The sequence below is a fragment of the Ambystoma mexicanum genome, chromosome 3q, assembly GCF_040938575.1.
Source record: "Ambystoma mexicanum isolate Mex_15411 chromosome 3q, UKY_AmexF1_1, whole genome shotgun sequence".
Lineage (NCBI taxonomy): Eukaryota > Metazoa > Chordata > Amphibia > Caudata > Ambystomatidae > Ambystoma > Ambystoma mexicanum.
The window spans coordinates 85,950,778-85,972,100 of NC_090926.1; the positions used below are offsets into that span (position 1 = coordinate 85,950,778).

Sequence of the window (21,323 nt, forward strand, 5' to 3'; positions counted from 1 at the left end):
GCCAGAACGCATAGAAAGTATTTCTTGTATGCCTATTCCAAAGACACAAAAAGGAGTCAGAGCCATAATAGGCATGGCTTCATATTGCCGACAATGGATTGGTAATTTTGCGTTAATTGTGAAACCATTAGTGAATTTAACTAGAAAAGATGCGGTTATGCCTTTGCAGTGGGATGAGGAATGTCAGAGAGCATTTAATGGATTAAAAACTGCATTATGCTCGGCTCCAGTTTTAGGTACGCCGAACTATGAGAACATTTTTAGACTATTTGTGTGTGAAGGTGAAGGATGTGCATTGGCGGTTTTGACACAGGAACAAGGTGGAAGAAATAGGCCGTGCGGCTATTTTTCTTCTGCACTGGACCCTGTAGCGCGCGCACTACCACGATGTTTGTGAGCTGCCGTGGCGGCTGCTGCATCAGTGAAACAAACGGAAGGGATGGTATTGGGGCACACTTTAATTCTGATGGTGCCACATGCCATAGACGTTCTATTAAATAGGACACAGATGCAACACCTCACCTCTGCTAGATTGACAAGATATGAGATTATCTTGTTTGCGCCCCATATCCAAATTATGAGGTGTAGCGCTTTGAATCCTGCAGAATTAATGCCACTAACCATAAAAGAAATTGGGAAGAATGAATCACCCCCCCCACGATTGCTTAATGGTCACTGATGAAGAAACCAAGGGAAGAGTTGAATTAAGTGATATTCCACAGAAAGAGCCGGATGGAGAGTTATTTTGTGACGGCTCATGTTTTAAATTACCAGATGGCACGACAACTGCCGCATACGCTATCACTACCCTAGAGAGTGTTGTAGAAAGTAAACAAATCCCCTATAATTCAGCACAAGCCGCGGAAATAATGGCATTAACCAGAGCCTGTGAGATTTCTGAAAATTTTAATGTGAATATATATACTGATAGTCAGTATGCTTTTGGAGTGGTTCATAACTTTGGCCGACTCTGGGCCGAGAGGGTTTCTGACATCACATGGTGCCAGAATTCAACATGGCCCTTTGATTGTACGATTGCTGTCTGCACTCACGTTTCCAAAGCGCCTAGCAATAGTGAAATGCGAGGCACATAAAAAAAGTAACATGCAAAATAGGAGAGGGAAACGCGTTTGCAGACAGAATTGCGAAACAAACTGCCACGAATTTGAATACCAAGATGATGACGGTTCAGACAGAGGAAGTACCCTGTATGATAGAAGATGGAGTTGCGACTGTCAAGGAAATGCAGGCCGAGGCTACGGCCGATGAAATACAGGGATGGGCAGAGGGATCTGCTGAGTTGGATTTGGAGGGTTGTTGGGTGGACAAGGGAACTAGAAACTGGATGTTGCCAAATTCGTATGTGACTGCAGTGGTCACAATGGCCCACAGCCCTACGCACATCTGTGCCAAGAAAATGATACAGCACCTTTCTACAGTATGGCAGAATGTAAACATAAAAAATAATGCAGAGAGGTTGGTGCAGAACTGTATCACGTGTTTACAACGCAATGTAGGAAAGGGAACAGTGACTCCAACAGGCAGTTTTGGCCCGCCCTCCATGCCGTTGGAGGTAGTTCATTTTGATTTCATAGAGATGGAAAGGTGCCAAAACTTAAAATACGTCTTGGTGGTAATCTGTGCATTCAGTAAGTGGGTGGAGGCATATCCTTTGAAAGATTGCACAGCAATGAGTACGGCAAAAGTAATGTCGGAGGAGTATTTTTCCAGATTTGGCTTGCCCCGGGTCCTGTGGTCTGATAAAGGACCGCATTTTGTGGGTGCAGTGGTATTACAGATGTGTTGGTCTCCAGATTGATAAGAGATACCATAGTTCAAGGCATCCGAGTTCTGCCGGTCTTGTGGAGAGGCACAACGGGATTCTTAAATCAAAGATTAGCTAGATTTGTGCGGGAAGCAAGTTGAGTTGGGTGGATGCATTACCAATAGCACTATTATGCATGCATACGTCTGTACAGGCTAAAACGGGGCTCTCCCCGTACGAAATCGTAATGGGGAGACCGGCAAATGTTTGGTGCGCTCCTCAGCCAAAACAACTTAGTGAGATTAAACATCCTGTGCTTATATACAATAAGTATATTGTGGCCTTTTAATGCAGAAATTGCATTTGATTCATCAGCAGGTGCAGGAGGCATTACCAGTAAGGTACACTGGTCCGGGGCACGCGCTGGAGCCAGGAGACTGGGTGCTGCTAAAAAACTTTGAAAGAAAGTCATCATTAGCACCCAGGTGGCGCGGGCCCCGTCAAGTACTTTTGGCGACGCAGACAGCAATACGGGTGGATGGAAGGAAGTCGTGGATCCATGCCACGCAGGCCAAAAAGATTCCAACTGCACTAAAAGTCTTGCCTGACACTGATGACCGGAAAGAGACAGCGGTCCCAGAAACAAAAGAAACTGCTGCCAGTGAGCAGCCACCTAATCTGCCAAAACGAGAAGTGAAACTCGAAACAAAGCCTGAGACGATTGCCAGAAAGGGGGAAGGGCAAAGAGTGCCCTAACGTTGCCCAGCAGAATCGAAATCACTGCTGACCGATGTGAAATCTGCTTTGCAGATACCAGCAAAACCAAATCGTGTACCCCTTTGGCGTCCACCAGCACTTGCCAGCACGCCAAAAAACTGATCTGCATCATTGGCGCGGCGCACACCTGCAGTTGCGCCACAGGCTGACTTCAAGCCTGAATCTGAAAGTGCACTGGCACTGTTCACGGATCATACGATACCAGGAGCAAGGCGATACAACCTGCGGCCTCGGAAGACAAAGTCAACCTCTGGTTCAGCTCATGGACGGAGAAGGAACCAGGGGTGTAGAGGAGAGAAGCATGAGAATTGTGCAAATCGGACAATTCAAGTCTCGCAGCTCCTCGGTGCGATCATAAAAAGTACATGTGTCCGGAACCAGAGCGGACAAGCTGGGCGCACATGATACTGAGGCGATAACTGATCAAAGGTTCTCTGAGCAGTATAAGAAGGAACAAGTGATCTCGCCTAAAAGCGAATAATCGAATCCAGGCTAAAAAGGACAGGCAAAACTGAACTGTGAGACTTGCATTGACCTTCTAGACATCAGAGCAAGAGCAACGAAGAGAGATATCCACAACGAACTGTGATAAGGAAGAAGGACGACGAGAAACATGAGAAACATGCCGGGACCAGTTCCAGCCTCCTCCTGCACCACCACCGCTGAGAATGAGTCAGTTATAAAGACTAAAAGTTTAAGAAAAACGCATGGTAAAACAAATTGTATGCTGGCACTAACGACAATAATGTGCTTTATGAGCGTGGTAGCACTAATAACGACAGCCCTAATATTATGGTGGGTAGAAACAATACACCCATTAGAAATGTTTTTACCAATAATTAATATATCCACCACTGAAAGCCCGGTTCAGGTGATCACTTATACCCTACCCCCAATGGAAGAAAAACACAGGGAAGGTTTTGGAAATAGCACCTTACTGCTAATAATGAACATGACACATGCAATCCTGAAGAAAACAAACTGCTGGGTATTTGCCCATTTACCACAGCATGCCGGAAAAGGAATAGGGTGGTATGTGCAGCCATTACCATTAAGTTCTGCATGTAGTGCATCTTTAGGTGCAATGTTCTATGGGAAATGGAATGAGAGTAATACGGGTCAATTAGACAGAACCGACATGAATGAGTTTGAGGAGATAATAATGAAGCCTGTGGGTTGTTCCATTTTCCATAAAGCACAAGTAATAGGCCCAGAGCCCACGAGGAAAAGTACACGGAAGATAACACGACAAAATAGACTAGATAGATTGTCCCTGCAAGAAAAAAACATCTGCAATGACGTTTCGTGTAAGAACAGAAGGGGACAAAGATGCAATTCCCCCCATCTTAGACGGTGAATTATAGCCCAAGAACTGTCCCTTTTTGTCTAAAAAAGAAAGGCTCTTTTTCAGTCGGAACATATACTGGTTGTATGAATAAAGTTGTACTAAAATGGGAAATAGAACCAGTGTACGTAGATGATCCAGTTTATTTTATATGTGGAGAGAAAGCATACCCTTGGTTGCCCAGAAACTGGGGAGGTACATGTCACCTAGGGCTACTGTTCCCAGGAGTATTCCTCTTAGAAACAGCAGCCATGGCAAGATTATCCAGAACTAGAGTCAAAAGGACTGACAAAGGTGTTTTAATAGCAACTAATGTAGCGAAATCATTCATTCCATTCTTAGGACAGATAGTGAACTCCTATAATATAAGGCAACTGTCCAGAATCCTAAAGAATACAATAAACACAACAACAGATATATTATTTAACATGACGTTGGAAGAAAGAGGAATAAGGATAATGACGCTGCAAAATAGAATGGCTCTCAATGAAATCCTGGTTGATCGTGGGGGAATTTGCAAAATAGTGGGATCAGCATGTTGCGTTTATGTCGATGACTATTCCTCCACGATCTTTAAAGCAATAAAGAAAATGCACGGTCTAAGCCCTGAACTCCCACGGGAGAAGGGAGCTGAGGAATAGGATCTTGGTTTTGGGGAATACTACAATCTTGGGGATGGAAATTGATCTCAATATTAGTAGTGGTGTTCCGAATATTCCTAACGTGCTGTTGTTGTATACATTGTTTACCCATAGTTTGCGCAGAGGTAACTGAAGGATGTACGGAAGGATGCATGCATATGATAACAAAGAAAAAACAACCTCATGATTGAACTAGCCCAGACCCAAATGAGATGAGAGCAGTAAAAGAGTTGATGGCAATAGATATTGATGAAGACAATGATGTCCACGATAGCACGCAAGACTCAGACATAAGTACTTCAGATTCATCATCACTAGATGAGGTTTCAATAAATAGATGTGACATTTGGCATATGGCCAAAGGAGGGTTTGTCAGTCTAGAAATGCCTAGTAGATACCTCTACTTTGAGACCGCAAACGCATTTTGGTGGCCGTGGACCAACCGTCTCATGCACGATACGACAGAATATAGGTTTTCGAGTTTGCCAATGAACGGCCATTTTGATGTAGCAAGAATCGCCATTTTGTTTTCTAACCATTGCTCATTGCTTTCTGTTCCTATTGCTTCGCAGTATATTTTCCGCTTACACTGCTCGACTATGGAACATTGTTGTCTGTATGTGAAAAGGACAAGGCCGCAGGGCCGTGAGGATAACAAGAGTTCGCTGAAACACAAACGTAGGCAGCGCCAGGAAGAATGCCCGGCTCCCTCCCGAATGTAGACTAGAAGCAGAGCTGCAGGGCATTTAATCATTTCACAGCTGCCAGCCAGTCTTGCTATATGGTAGAATATGTTAGAATAATACCGCTAAAGGCTTGAATTATGCTGTTCTAACGGCCCCCCTTTGCTGAGCCCGTTAGACATTGTCGGCTCCCAGGACGCGAATAGCACCTGATAGATAGCAAGGTCCGGAATGCAACTCGCCCCCGTGTGTAGTTCGCTTCCAAGAACAGAAGCGCTGTGTTCTATTCAATAACCGAAAGATGCCTTTGCACTCACAAATTGCAAATTGTTACTAGAATAGATGTTTGAAGGTGTCGTGGTGGTCGAAGATGTCCATCATCACACCAAGTTCAAAGAAACCCAAGAAAGGGGGGGTGTTAACCATGTCATAGCTGATTGTTTGATATGCATTTTGTATATATGTAACTGATGTACGTAATTCGCTCTCTTGCGTCCCTCGAGGTCTAGAGATACACGTCGCGAGGCGTGAAACCAAGTTGGCCAACTGAGACTTTTGATTTGCAATAAAACCCTAGCTTTGGGAATACAACCTTGTGTCTGGCGTCTCTATCGTGTGTGGTGACCCGCCTTGTTTCCATAGACGTCAGGGTCCCCTAGGGGCCCCTTTCAAGTCAATTCTAACTCGTAATTCCTAGCAGGCGAGGTTGTCATGATTTTTATCATAGTCCACTTACCAGAGCCTGATCTATACCTTGTAGAAAGTGAACATTTCCATGTGGGGTTGCGGTAGATTTTGTGGCAGGGAATAGTAACATACCCAACACAATGCTCTGGAGAACCTCTCCAACTGAGCACCTGACATGTCTATCAATAGAATAGAAACACAAGGAATGCTCACACTCAGTTTTTGGCATGTAGGTATATTTATGTTATTTTACGTTACTTTATCTTCTTTAACTTTTTTTCCTCTCTATGTATATATGAAATATGTGTAAAGTTTATACCTAAACTGTATCACATTATTAAATTAAATAAAGTATATTTATTAAGTTGTAGAGAGAAGATATGATCATTAAACATATTATACTCAAACTAAAAGCAGTCCCCAATATTAGCAATAGTGTAGTTGAATAAAGTCCTAGCATCCTACTCTTCGATTAAATTCTAGGACTCTAAAACCTTCAGCAAAGCAATGTTATGTATAAGCCACATCATACCATCTAATGTATTGAGGCATTCGAATTTAAATTGGATATGTGTCCCTAGGCAATGCATTATTCCTGGTATGATGCTTAACTTGAAGACCTTCAATAAGCCTTCTAGTGAGAAACTCCTTTTATAGCTGGTAAAACGTTTGAGAAGATTCCTACAGATGATTACTACCTACAACTATTTAACATTAAAATTCTCAGCTTGTTGAATGTTAATACCTTGTATTTGCCAGACTTTGAGGTGTAATACCTTTCTCGCCAAAAACATAATGTGTGTCTTATCAAGGTTGGTGTTCAGACAATTAAAGCAGACTATTGTATCAACGCCATCCATGACCACAATGTCATCCGCATAACCAATCCATTGAACTTGAACAGTGCCCATCTTGGAATGGAAATTATGGACAGCTGCAAAAGCTTTGGTCATATCTGCTAGGCATAGCATCCCTTGGCTAATGTTAGCGTTTTTTTCAATGTTTATGTGTTCATTATATTGTGCAGTGCTGTAACTAACAATTGCCCTTTGTTGATTTATTTTTTGGACCTTTTGCCTTCAGATCTGAATAGGCGATTGTGGTTTCCCTTACCGAGTGATTTTCCTCGCTTGCACAGGAAACCCCTTTTTGGGATCAATCTAGTAGCATCTAGGTCTACTGTGATTTATTTATTTCTCTGACTTTTTCACTTACAGCCAACAGTGAAACTAGCATTCAGTCACTTTACACGATGCACTTTATGATTGATACATTAATGTTGTCACCTTGCGTATGTTTTGTATAGAATTTCAGATGATTTAATACTTATTTTAACGAGTACAAATTCTAAATAAATACAGTATTTTTAACGATTGTTTCGTTCTTAGTGGATTGATCTGTGTTGTGACCCTTGGGGGTCCTTCCCCGTTTTGGTGGCCTTTTAGTGGCCTGTTTGAGTATCTTCAATTTATTCCGCTGGCTGGATTTTCATTTAACATATCTGCTAGTGATACATTGAATAATAGGGGTGCAAGTACACACCCATCCTTTAAACCAGTTTTAGTATTGACTGGTTTAGAATATGCGACAGTGTTATCAAACATATTTTGAAACAAGTGTCTGTGTAGAACTGTTTATCATGCAAAGCACACCTGCCGGTATTCCCTACTTGGTTAATTTGTACCAGAGTAAATAACTCAATCAAATGCTGCGGTAAGATCAATAAATACTGCATATAGTCTGGCTGTGTCGTACAAATTAATGGCTTGGACTGAGGTTAGTTGATTCTCATAATGTAATGTAATTTGACCGGCCAGGACATGCAAGCAGTTTACTATAATTTCATACCCATTTATATTACATTTGTTATTGACACCACTAAGGAGACCACCAGAAGGTCTCCCATATTTGCCTTTAACAGCCAGTCTACACAATGTGGAATATTGATCTATCTCAATGGGAGAACATAGTCAAATTTCTTGTAACAAGATTAAATCATGAACCTTATGTATATCATTCCTCTCAGTCCCATGAACATAAAGAGCACAGACCCTGTCGTTCCAAGATGGTAAACCTAGGTTATATGACTGCTGCCTAGGAACTTTTATTTGGATGGGGGAGCCACGACCAAGCATGCAATAACTCCTGGGGTGGATTCAATGGAGTCCTTATCAAAAAGGACCTGTTTGTCAGTCTTATTTCGAATGATCATGATATTCTCCAATCATTATGTACTCTATAAAGGTATAATATAAATTATTTGTGGATTCCTATACAGGTCATACGCCATGTTTAAAATGTTTCTGCATATTTCATTGTTATGTTCACAACGTGAGTAGATGTACACTGGCCACTCTTTGGCATTCCACTTGTGCTCCCACAAAGGTTCAACAAAGTCTATGTCCTTGGCCGCAGAAACTCTGAGCGGCACTATCAATTTCAGTAATGCCAATATCAAAGATCTTTTTAAAGGAATGCTACGTTCAGTTCGAAATGGTTTAAAAATTGTAACAGAAACTGAGTAAGAATGTGCCTTTTTATCAGGGAGAGTTGACTTGCCCATTGTAGATCTTGAATTATTACAATTCTATTCACTGCTCTGTTTGATGAACTCGAGTATTTCGACAATCGAGGATGTTAATGTCAAGGTGGTGACATCATCGACCACTTAATCGGTATTATCCTCATTCTCATTCATCATATCTTTAGCTGTTGTATGCACCCCCCCTCACAATGGCATTACAGAGTTTAATAATCCAATTATCTGATGAAATGATCTTAGAGCTCTTCTTTGGTTGTATGTATGGTGCAGGGTACTAGGGCATATAAGGTGCTTCATAGAGATATACTTATTAGAGTCTGCAAAGTGACTATGGCTAGATTTATTGCTTTTCCAGGGTTTCTTCTGGCTCTATTTTATTTGTTGTTGCTTCTTGCTCTTTGGATGCAAGTGAGGAGCACCTATAAAAGCAGATGACGAGTCTTTAAGAGGTCAACCAAGGCTTGTATCAGGATCATTCTCAATCAGTACAGGCATCATGGCTTGCGTTTCTATTTTCTGTACAGGTGCGGGGACAGGCATGTTAATATCAGCAGTTACGCCAGTTGTGTGGCGTTCTGTGGAGTGCATTTATGTAGCAGAATTCATTGTATAAGTTAATAATTGGTGAACATGCTCCAAGATCACGTGATGCTTTCTCTCTGATCCTTTTGTATCACCATGCAAGTATCGATTTTTTTGTTACGTGGTATGGTGAGAAGGCATTGTGATGGCAGGGCTGATTGGAGTTGGTATTAAAGATCTGTGAGATTCATCCATTTGACAATCAAGTTCAGGGGAAGCCACCAAACTATTGTCAAGCAGTGGATGTAAAGTAGTAAGTGAATCAGTGCGTTCTTTGCTTGACGCCTCAGGTGCATTGACTTTGCACTGTAGGACATAACACAATTCAAGTAGGGAGTCGTCAGTTGGCAGGATCCCCAAACTTGACTTGCTGTTACACTGTGGGTAGAGCCATCATCACAAGCTCCCACTGATGTAATCAAGAGGTAATCTTACAATGGCAGTTTGCACTAGCGAGGGAAATTGAAGGCCTCAATCCGGGTACTGGAGGATTTCCCGGCAGATGGCAGCGCCTCCATTTGCTTAGCGCTACAACGATTGCAGGGCATAGTGAGAAAATTAAAGCTCGCCAGGTGGCAGCTTTGAGAGACAGAGATTAGGCGCAGGTGGTAGTAGAAGATTATGCAGAAGCTAAAGAAGTCTCTTACCTGTGTGATCAAGGAATATGTGAAGGGAGAAATTCCTGCACTGCATAAATCGAGGCGAATTCTGGAGAGAGGAAATGGGCTGAATTAAAATCCTCAAGCTGCAAACTGCCTACTCTCCACATTTTTCCCCACGGTTTGCGCGACGCCGGGTGTTTTATAAAAAGTCTGATCAGTGCGGGTTGGCTGAGGCAACCGTGCCACTATTTTCCAAAAGGTAAAATTGAAAGAGCTGCCACCAGTGGTGAACTGGCCTACAGGGAACTCTGGGGATTTCGTGGTGGGCCTCTGCTCCATGGCGCTCCTTTCTGGGGGACTGGGGGGGAGGGTAGTGCGTTTTTTTCTTTTTTTACTCCCCCACCCCCAGTCAGCCCCCTACTTCTTTCCATCTCTCCTCATTCCCAACATCTCTTCAAAGCAAATAATCAGTAGGTTATTCATTTCTCATAACAAATTAGATGAATTGTAATCTCCTGAGCAAGGTTGCTGAGCGCAGCAGTTATGGCGGTTCATAGTGATAGTTCCGACAGTCAAAGTTCCGACACAAAAGCATCGAGGAAAAAAAAGTTTTGAATGCATTTTTTTTTTTACGAAAAAAATGCATTCTAAACTTTTCTATTCGAAACTTTGTATTAGGAACTTTTGTATCTCGAAACATTTTTTGGAAGTATGACTGGACACCGTTATGGCATTTAGATGTGAGTAGCTGTTTTTTTTTGTCATCCAGGTTATGTAACTGGTGCGATGGTGTGGTGGGGGTGCAGGGTACCAAATTCATTAAGATTTGCTGACACATGCTGCTATGTCTGAAACATGATTGTTGACCTGTCTGCCAATTAGAATAGTGAGATGTTAGCACAGGATTTACTTTTGAAACACAACCACAGTAACATTCAAGCTACAATGTTTGAAACACAAACACATTTTGAACTCATACGTAAAAGTGAGAAAGTTAATGTGATGCACGTTACAAAACAAACAACCCTTCTATTTCTGAAGCTAGTAACTCTGCTCGTCCTTACTCAAAGTCCTCTTTCCTTCTTCTTGCAGTTCCTCTCTCTCCATTGAGAAGTCGTCCTCACTATGTTCTGGAAGATTCCAATGCTGTCCGGATATCCACTTGTAAGAACACGCTTTTATTTTTCCAGAATAATCGGTAAATACAGTGAATAACATTTGCATGTGGTAGTCCTGCTCGATCGTCCACTTCTAAAAAGCAGCATCTGATGTCACAGTTCCATTCTTTTTTAGGGTTATTGTTTTGGCAATTATTGGTTGAATGAAAATGTGTGTATGATTTCTTCTATTACAGCAGTGATTTCACGCTTAGAAAATTGGAAATTCTAAGAATTGCTTGCATACAACACACATCAAACCACCACCCAGGTTGGGCTGCCCTATAGGGCAGTAGGGCAATGCCCGAAGTCTCAGATCATGATTCTTGAATGGGCCAAGTGTTTTTGACAGAATGGATTAATTTATTTAGCCAGAGTGAGCCAGTTTCATAAGTTACTACACACGTTTTAACCAATGTTACTAAGCAGATAACTTCTCAAATGCATTTGCAACATGTTTTACAAAAAGCACACTCTTGGATGATTTTATGGTGCAGTCTGACCCTGACCACCACCTTTGCATATTTTACACCATGCATTCGGGATTCTTAGCCGGGAGTTATTCACATTCTGCTTGTGCAATTAACTAAATCAAGAAAGGACACACATAGAATGACCACATTCATATACTGTTAGCGCTGGCAAGCATCCTACAGCCTTACCTGCTCCCAATAAAACCACAACAAAAGCAAGCATTGGCAAAGCCAATAGTTTTGGCATTTACTGCTGTTCTTTGCATTTATAGGCACCAGGGTTCAAGGAGGAGAGGGCAGAGTTTCAAATGAGGTTGCAAGAAGATTTGCTGTTGTGCAGAAGAATGAGAAGGGGAATAGAGCAAGGAAGGAAGCCATAGACAGAGGGTTCCATCAATGTAAAAACAGAGGAACTATAAGCGAGAAAGTGTGAGCGTAAGAGGCTAAGGAATAAAGCTAGAGTGTGCGAGGAAGGACGAGGGAGTAGGGTGAGTGGGGTAGAGAGAGAGCTTGGTGGTAGAATGGATAGGATGATTAGGGCAGAGTGAGTGGAGTTAGGGTGGATAGGGTAGAGTGAGTGGGCGTTTCATGGGATTAGGGTTGGGTGGGGGTAAAGAGTGAAGGTAGGTTTGGTGGGCTAGAGAGTGGAGATAAAGTAGGATTGTGTGGTAGAGAGAGTGGAGGTAGGGTGGGTGGGTGGTAATAGAGAAGTGGAGGTAGGGTGGGTGGGTGGGAATAGAGAGAGTGGAGGTAGGGTGGGTGGGAATAGAGAGAGTGGAGGTAGGGTGGCATACTTGCCAATATTCTGTGACCAAAAAGATGTAGGGTTTTTCAAGTTTCAAAAATAATAATTCCCATAACAATGACATTACAGGAAAATACAAATCATATATTGTTGGCACCATTGAAGCATTCTAAAATACACAACCTATCAAACAGCCCAACAAGGAAAGATATTCAAATGTTTAAAAATGTATAATTCTGAATGGTAAGTTAACACCAAATTCAATTACCTAACTTCACAGAAGGTACTCACACAGAGCTGGTAGGCAATGTTTGCCACTGCTCTGTAGAAGCAGCCCAGGCAGTACATATTTATTGCAAGTTGAACACTGAATGACATGGGGACTGATACCCCCCTCAGCCGGACAGGCAGATGCTGTGTGATGGTGTTACACTCTGCCACTTGCCTTCACTGCTGATTCACCTAAGGGTTGTACCGGCAAGAGTACAGGACAGAGTCAAGTAGCTGTCAGCTCAGTGGATTGGACTGAGCCCAATCAAAGTATTCACCTACCAGCCCACTGTACAGACAAAGTGATGTGTTACATGCTTTGTCCTGGAGTCTGCCTTAGAGTCACATACATTACTTGCCACTGTAAAAAGCAGTAGGATCTGTCACTGAAATCTGTAGGTGGTGGGACTGCTTAAAAAGCAGTAGCCTACTGCCTAAATCTGTATGGTTGGCAAGTATGGGGTGGGTGGGTGGGAATAGAGAGAGTGGAGGGTGGGTGGGTGGGAATAGAGAGAGTGGAGGGTGGGTGGGTGGGAATAGAGAGAGTGGCGGTAGGGTGGGTGGGTGGGTGGGAATAGAGAGAGTGGAGGTAGGGTGGGTGGGTGGTAATAGAGAGAGTGGAGGTAGGGTGGGTCGGAATAGAGAGAGTGGAGGTAGGGTGGGTGGGTGGGGGTAGAGAGAGTGGAAGTAGGGTGGGTGGGTGGGGGTAGAGAGAGTGGAGGTTGGGTGGGTGGGGTTGAAGAGAGTGGAGGTAGGGAAGGTGGATGGAGGTAGGGTGGGAGGGTGGGGGTAGAGAGAGTGGAGGTAGGATGGGCAGAGAGTGGAGGGTGGGTGGATGGGGTTAGAGCGAGTGGAGGGCGGGTGGGTGTAGAGAGAGTGGAGGTAGGGTGGGTGGGTTGGGGTAGAGAGAGTGGAGGTAGGGTGGGATGCTGGGTAGAGAGTGGAGGTAGGGTAGGAGGATGGTTAGAGAGAGTCGAGGTAGGGTGGTAGGGTGGGGTAGAGAGAGTCGAGGTAGGGTGGGATAGAGAGTGGAGGTAGGGTGGGGTAGAGCATGTGAGAGGGTGGGGTAGAGAGAGATTGGAGGTAGGGTGGGAGGTTCGGGTAGAGAGAGTGGAGGTAGGATGGGAGAGTGGGCTAGAGAGTGGAGGTAGGGTGGATGGTGGTAGAGAGAGTGAAGTAACGGTGGGTAGGGAGTAGAGAGAGTGGATGGGTGGATGTAGAGAGAGTGAAGTAAGGGGGTAGAGCAAGTGTATTAAGGATGGGTGGGTGTAGAGAGAGTGGAGTAATTGGGGGTAGAGAGAGTGGATGGGTGTAGGTAGAGAGTGTGAAGTAAGGGTGGGTGCGTGGTATCAGGACGCAGATTTGTGTTTTCTCAAGGTCTGTAACAATATAGAAGCTTCTGTGGCCTTGGTGAATTTCCTTCAGACTGCCCTCAAATTAAGAAGGGCTGCAAGTAGGATGGTGTGGTAGGGAGAGTTGAGGTTGGGTGGGTGGGGGTACAGAGAGTGGTGGTACGGTGGATGTATGGGGTAGAGAGATTTGAGGTAGGGTGGGTATAGAGAGGGTGGTGGTATGTTTGGTGGGTGGGGGTAGAGAGAGGGGAGGTAGGGTGGGTGGGGTAGAGAGGATGGAGGTAGGCTGGGTGGGGGTAGAGAGAGTGGAGGAAGGCCCGGTGGGTTTTTGGGGATAGAGAGAGTGAAGGTAGGGTGGGTGGGTGGGGATAGAGAAAGTGGAGGTTGGGTGGGTGGGGGTAGAGAGTGTGGAGGTAGGGAAGGTGGGTGGGGGTAGAGAGGGTGGAAGTAGGGTGGGGTGGTTATTGTAGAGAGTGTGGAGGTAGGGAAGGTGGGTGGGGGTAGAGAGTGGAGGTAGGGTGGGTGGGGGTAGAGAGTGTGGAGGTAGGGAAGGTGGGTGGGGGTAGAGAGAGTGGATGGGTGGTGGTAAAGAGTGTGAAGTAAGGGTGGGTGTGTGGTATCTGGACGCAGATTTGTTTTCTCAAGGTCTGTAACAATATAGAAACTTCTGTGGCCTTGGTGAATTTCCTTCAGACTGCCCTCAAATTAAGAAGGGCTGCAAGTAGGATGGTGTGGTAGAGAGAGTGGAGGTAGGGTGGGTGGGAGAAGAGAGGGTGGAGGTAGGCTGGGCGGGGGTAGAGAGAGTGGAAGTAGGGTTGAGGATAGAGAGAGTGAAGGTAGGGTGGGTGGGTGTTGATAGAGAAAGTGGAGGTTGGGTGGGTGGGGGTAGAGAGTATGGAGGTAGGGAAGGTGGGTGGGGGTAGAGAGAGTGGAGGTAGGGTGGGTGGGGGTAGAGAGGGTGGAGGTAGGGTGGGTGGGTGTAGAGAGAGTGGAGGTAGGCTGGGTGGGGTAGAGAGAGTGGAGGTAGGGTAGGTGGGTGGGGATAGAGAAAGTGGAGGATGGGTGGGTGGGGGTAGAGAGTATGGAGGTAGGGAAGGTGGGTGGGGGTAGAGAGAGTGGAGGTAGGATGGGCAGAGAGTGGATGGTGGGTGGATGGGGTTAGAGCGAGTGGAGGGCGGGTGGGTGTAGAGAGAGTGGAGGTAGGGTGGGTGGGTTGGGGTAGAGAGAGTGGAGGTAGGGTGGGATGCTGGGTAGAGAGTGGAGGTAGGGTAGGAGGATGGTTAGAGAGAGTCGAGGTAGGGTGGGATAGAGAGTGGAGGTAGGGTGGGGTAGAGCGTGTGAGCGGGTGGGGTAGGGAGAGATTGGAGGTAGGGTGGGAGGTTCGGATAGAGAGAGTGGAGGTAGGATGGGAGAGTGGGCTAGAGAGTGGAGGTAGGGTGGATGGTGGTAGAGAGAGTGAAGTAACGGTGGGTAGGGAGTAGAGAGAGTGGATGGGTGGATGTAGAGAGAGTGGAGTAAGGGGGTAGAGCAAGTGTATTAAGGATGGGTGGGTGTAGAGAGAGTGGAGTAATTGGGGGTAGAGAGAGTGGATGGGTGTAGGTAGAGAGTGTGAAGTAAGGGTGGGTGCGTGGTATCAGGACGCAGATTTGTGTTTTCTCAAGGTCTGTAACAATATAGAAGCTTCTGTGGCCTTGGTGAATTTCCTTCAGACTGCCCTCAAATTAAGAAGGGCTGCAAGTAGGATGGTGTGGTAGGGAGAGTGGAGGTAGGGTGGGTGGGGGTAGAGAGAGTTGAGGTTGGGTGGGTGGGGGTACAGAGAGTGGTGGTACGGTGGATGTATGGGGTAGAGAGATTTGAGGTAGGGTGGGTATAGAGAGGGAAGTGGTATGTTTGGTGGGTGGGGGTAGAGAGAGGGGAGGTAGGGTGGGTGGGGTAGAGAGGATGGAGGTAGGCTGGGTGGGGGTAGAGAGAGTGGAGGAAGGCCCGGTGGGTTTTTGGGGATAGAGAGAGTGAAGGTAGGGTGGGTGGGTGGGGATAGAGAAAGTGGAGGTTGGGTGGGTGGGGGTAGAGAGTGTGGAGGTAGGGAAGGTGGGTGGGGGTAGAGAGGGTGGAAGTAGGGTGGGTGGGTGGGTGTAGAGAGAGTGGAGGTAGGGTGGGTGGGTGGGGATAGAGAAAGTGGAGGTTGGGTGGGTGGGGGTAGAGAGTATGGAGGTAGGGAAGGTGGGTGGGGGTAGAGAGTGGAGGTAGGGTGGGTGGGGGTAGAGAGTGTGGAGGTAGGGAAGGTGGGTGGGGGTAGAGAGAGTGGAGTAATTGGGGGTAGAGAGAGTGGATGGGTGGCGGTAAAGAGTGTGAAGTAAGGGTGGGTGCGTGGTATCTGGACGCAGATTTGTGTTTTCTCAAGGTCTGTAACAATATAGAAACTTCTGTGGCCTTGGTGAATTTCCTTCAGACTGCCCTCAAATTAAGAAGGGCTGCAAGTAGGATGGTGTGGTAGAGAGAGTGGAGGTAGGGTGGGTGGGAGAAGAGAGGGTGGAGGTAGGCTGGGCGGGGGTAGAGAGAGTGGAAGTAGGGTTGAGGATAGAGAGAGTGAAGGTAGGGTGGGTGGGTGTTGATAGAGAAAGTGGAGGTTGGGTGGGTGGGGGTAGAGAGTATGGAGGTAGGGAAGGTGGGTGGGGGTAGAGAGAGTGGAGGTAGGGTGGGTGGGGGTAGAGAGGGTGGAGGTAGGGTGGGTGGGTGTAGAGAGAGTGGAGGTAGGCTGGGTGGGGTAGAGAGAGTGGAGGTAGGGTAGGTGGGTGGGGATAGAGAAAGTGGAGGATGGGTGGGTGGGGGTAGAGAGTATGGAGGTAGGGAAGGTGGGTGGGGGTAGAGAGTGTGGAGGTAGGGTGGGTGGGGGTAGAGAGTGTGGAGGTAAGGAAGGTGGGTAGGGGTAGAGAGAGTGGAGTAATTGGGGGTAGAGAGAGTGGATGGTGGAGGTAGAGTGTGTGAAGTAAGGGTGGGTGCGTGGTATCTGGACGCAGATTTGTGTTTTCTCAAGGTCTGTAACAATATAGAAACTTCTGTGGCCTTGGTGAATTTCCTTCAGACTGCCCTCAAATTAAGAAGGGCTGCAAGCCTAATCAGATGCGATCCCGATCCCCTCCAGCTGGGTCCATAGTAAGCACCCCATTTTGACAAGTTTGCAAACACCCAAACACCAACTTTCTTAGTGGCGTGAATATGTGAGGCGTTTTTTGTTTTTTTTTTCTTTTTTACCTAGGGACTTCAATCATTTTAAAATCTTTTATACAAACATGATCTGTAACTGCTTATTGATCTTAAACCTTTACCCAGAATTGCCCTGCTTTCATTGCTATTGATACTGTGCACAGCTTTGTCAGTTTATTTTAAACGTTTGTTGTAATGCAAATTTTACTTTAATGGCATCCAGCCGAATAAAATATGGTTGTAAACTAGAAAAGTGGGGCTGCAATATAAGAAATTCTGGTTTTATAAGGGGAAAACATGTACAGTAGAGTTCAACAGCACCTCACTGGTGGGGTCGTATTTGAACCCCTCCTTATGACGTGCAAAACCAAATCTTTTGGAAGGAGAATCCCCTCAGTGCCTGCCCTGCATTCGTGATCTTGCCAGGGCTGTTGTCAAGCCATAAATCAGGCACATGCAGGTTGAGGCTTTCATGCCAGTCTGCCACATTTTCATTTTCACAGAATATGCTGCTTTTAAGGAAAGTTTTCTTCCTTTGTGGAAGAACACTTTCCCATTTGTGCATGAACCTCAGAATCTGACTTCAGTCTATTAGTCTCAATTGATATTCTAGGCATCACACTGGTAATAATACCAGATGAAATTCAAAGGCATGGCATCATCTCTGTGAATTATGAAACCAGGGCTGTTTATACAACAAACATGACTACCTTGATGAAGCATGCAATAGGAGACCAGCAACAAAGAGTTGTGTCTTTACGAGTCATTTGAATTATTCTATCAGTCTTTACAGACATATCCTATATGCTTTTTCCCCATTGGTCCCGATTTGTACCCTAGATTCTTTCTTGACAGTCTGTCTTGTCCTCTTTTAGGTTCTGAACAGTCGTTGACCATGAGGAGTCCAGCCACCACCTGGGCATACATTGTACAAATGAAGGTCATCGACAACCAGAAGAAACTCTGCCAGCTCTCCCGAGACCTAGAGTCATCTTGACCCAGGAGAAGTTTCAATTCATATCACCTTGCAACAACAGTCTGGGACAGGAAGTGAGGTGCGAATAACAAACTGTGTGCTAATGAAGACATACAAGTATGTGCTGGCCCCAGACTGTGCCCTGGAAGAAATGGCGGCCTTACTTTTTACATTTAGACGCTGCTTTTTAAGGCCATACTCTTGCAGTAATCCATGAACCACAGTGGCTTTGCAGTACCTTTGGCATTTGCCAGGTTTCTCTCGGACCAGCGAGTGGAAAGGAAAGGCCACTCCCATCTGAGGGAGTGGCATATAAAGGACAGCATGGCTGCTGTATTGTCTTCCTTGGATACTTATGTTCAAAATAGCTATCGGAGTAACTGTTGCTTGGATCAAAAACCTTATGCTTTTGGTTTTGTGGAACATAAATGAAAGATTGAACAGTTTGTGATGCAAGTAAAAAAAAGAAATTACGGAACCTGCAGTGACGCCACTATCTTGCTCTGGAGCAGCACCTGCTGGTTTGGAGGAGTAAGGGTGCACGTGAGGGCGAGATTACATGAAGGAGATCCTGAAATGGGACCTCAGTAACCGGATGGACAGCAGTTATGACTTCCGGGCCTACAGGAAACCCGTTGCTACCCACAGATGCTATCCTGTGGTTGTATAATGTTTCCAGGTTCACGCCAAACTGAAAGGATCACATTTTTACAGACGCTTATTTGCCTGTTTATAAACGGATAAAGCTGAAAGAGTTGCTTAATATATTTGGTACACCTTATTGCATCTATTGTTAACCATATTTAAAAGAAAACTAGAGAACACCAGACATATATGAGAGAGAAGGGGCGATACCGTGTTAGTCCCGTTTTAAAATAATGCAAAATACGTTTTTATACCTTTAATTGAACTACTGAAAATAGTATGCTGCGATGGTAGATACATAAGCTTTCGAAATCCCGACTCAGGTCTTCATTAGATGGGGGGGGGGTCACATAGAAAATGAGCAATGAAAGCAAAAACACACACACACACAGAGCTGGACATATTTTTAAACTGAAACTAGAGAATCTTTTTGTTTGTACTCCCTCCATTGCTTGAAGGAGGGAGGTGGCAAGGAATTCTGTCCTCGAGGGCTCCTTTATCTAGAGGGCAATAGACATTGGGGAAGAAGCAGATACCTAGTGCCATTGGAAACGAGTTCTCAAATCAGGGAAACTATATTTTAAGCAGGGCACCCAAAATGCATGAGCACTTCCTTCATTCTCGCCCCCTCCTCCTGAAAGAGGGTTGGCTAGATGATTGTTAGAACAGCATCAACACTGGCTAGCCCGTTAAGGCACACTAGTGGCCACGTGCACAGAGCATCTTCATGACCGGAGGGATGTGCCAAGCCCTTCAACCACATGGAATACGAGGGCCAGTTCATATGTAAGTGCTGTGCCCAGTTGGGGCCAGAGGCGTTGCTAGGGGGTGGCTAAGGGGGCTATAGCCCCTGGTCTTTTGGTTGTAGCCCCGGATAGAATCTCAGGAGCTACAACCAAAAAGCTAGCTAGCCCCCAGTCCCAACAGTTCCGACATTAGCGTAGCCCCGGGTCTTTTCCAGACCTAGCAACACCCCTGGTTGGGGCACATACATATGCATGTTGAGGTTATAACCAAGCACTCGCAGCCCAGCTCACCTCCTGCCCATAACCCTCGCTTGTGAATGAGGGTACATGAGCTCAGGAGATGCTAGGTACAGCAAGTGTTTGTTCTCATTGCATCCCACATTACACTTGTTGTGCAATCCTACAACTGTGAGAAAAAATCATGAACAAGTTGCTGGTATAAAAACTATCACAGCACCTTAAGCAGTAGCATCAGAACAAACGTGCCCTTTTACAGAATAGGTTTTTGTATTGTTATCTGTCAACTTTTCACGACTTCCATCCACAAAACTACTATGAGTGGTAAGCCTGGGGACTGTGTTTACCACTAAAGGCGGGGGAAGGGGTTCTGCTTCACCCAGCTAAGTGGTATAAACTGGCCTGCAATAGCTAGTTTAGCCTGGTTAATTTTACCCAAAGCAGTTCAGTTTCAGTGTGAGCCACACAAAACCACAACTCCCATGGCAGTAGGTTCAGATTTTCATTCATCCCAGCTGAGATGAAAACTGTTTCAGAAAGCAGACTGAAAGTAAGTTAAATCATGAAAATATTGCCAGACATTGCCTATTCTGATCAATAAATGAATGGCACGTGCTCGCAACATCATGGCTGAAAATCACCCTGGGAAGTGCATCACTGACAGGGAGCCTGGTCACTCCAGCACAGATATCATGCAATGCGCCATTGGTCAGTTGGCGCAACGTGTGACACAGAGAGGCACCGCTCATGATTTTCAGAGGGGCTCCTAATGAAGTGAGATTGCATTTCAAACCAGAGGTCAGCCCATGGGTTTCCATGCAGGATCAGTCTGAGTCTTTCACACATGAAAAATTGTATGACGAGCATGTGCCTTGGATCACCTTATTCATAGACAGAGGATGCAGCAAGATGGACATTTTCTTGAATAAAATATCTTGTTTTGTACTTTGACACTTTATTTTGCAATTGTGTGTTCTTTTGTTACAATGTGCAACTGCAGTTCTGATTGTACATGCTGCAGAAGTCTATGGCGCAAAGTTATACCAGAAACATGAAGAAAGACATGAGGGTTACCTATGGTGTTGCCAGGTCTAACATAGTTAGACTGGACATTTAGTGCCACACCGGATTCCAATTAGCACCTATCCATCATCTATAAAGAAAAAGCCTCAGCATCTGACTCTTTCAGAGAGAGAGAGAGAGAGAGAGAGAAAACCATTGTGTTGTCCAAGTCCTAGCCACCAAGACATACCTTCTCCCATCCCAGCCACATATATTGTATGTATTGGTTCCATGCCCGTATGGGTACAATAATTGAACAATTGACATGTGTAGAGGCGCATGGCAACTAACTGCGGGTTGACTCCTTTTCCTAGCTCTTGATCCAGTGCCTTTAGGGATGCGGGGATGAGTGGGGTGCAGCTAGAGATGGCGTTTGCATTCGAGGGAGGGGTAGATGAACTATGCCCGAAGTGGTGTTAGGGATGTGGAAGGCAGCAGATCTTTGCATGCCATGAATGTTCAAAATCCACATCAATCGCAGGTATTTGAACAGCAAGAACAACGCAGCATGTCTGATCTGCACGATATGCTCATCTTCCGTCACACATGTTCTAAATAGCACTGTACAGGCCTTTCATCACCCAACACGTGTCCTTAAAAGGCTGTGAATTGTACACAGGGCAATTGATGGGTTTGCAATTAATGCGTTTGCCTAAACAACCCCTCAAATGCATTCCTAGTCCACATTCATATGAACCAAAAATACATGAAAATACATACAGTGCTACACCCTACAGAATATCAAACATTGCGTGGAGCATAACGAGCGTAGTGCTGCAGAGGATCATGTTCAATGAGCTACAACCCCACGTGTCAATAGATCTGTGGTGAG

At 45.3% G+C, this 21,323-nt stretch overlaps 1 protein-coding gene across 1 annotated transcript in view; it reads left to right on the forward strand.

Annotated features, from left to right (window-relative positions):
- The window catches only part of RAPGEF3 (Rap guanine nucleotide exchange factor 3), a 764,587-nt gene extending 744,205 nt beyond the window's left edge, over positions 1–20,382 (forward strand). Inside the window, exons 27-28 of the mRNA XM_069653198.1 lie at positions 10,717–10,788; positions 17,701–20,382. Coding sequence (XP_069509299.1) covers positions 10,717–10,788; positions 17,701–17,822 — 194 coding nt within the window. The 3' untranslated portion in view covers positions 17,823–20,382. The remainder of the gene's footprint in view (positions 1–10,716; positions 10,789–17,700) is intronic.
- Positions 20,383–21,323: the final 941 nt, after the last annotated feature.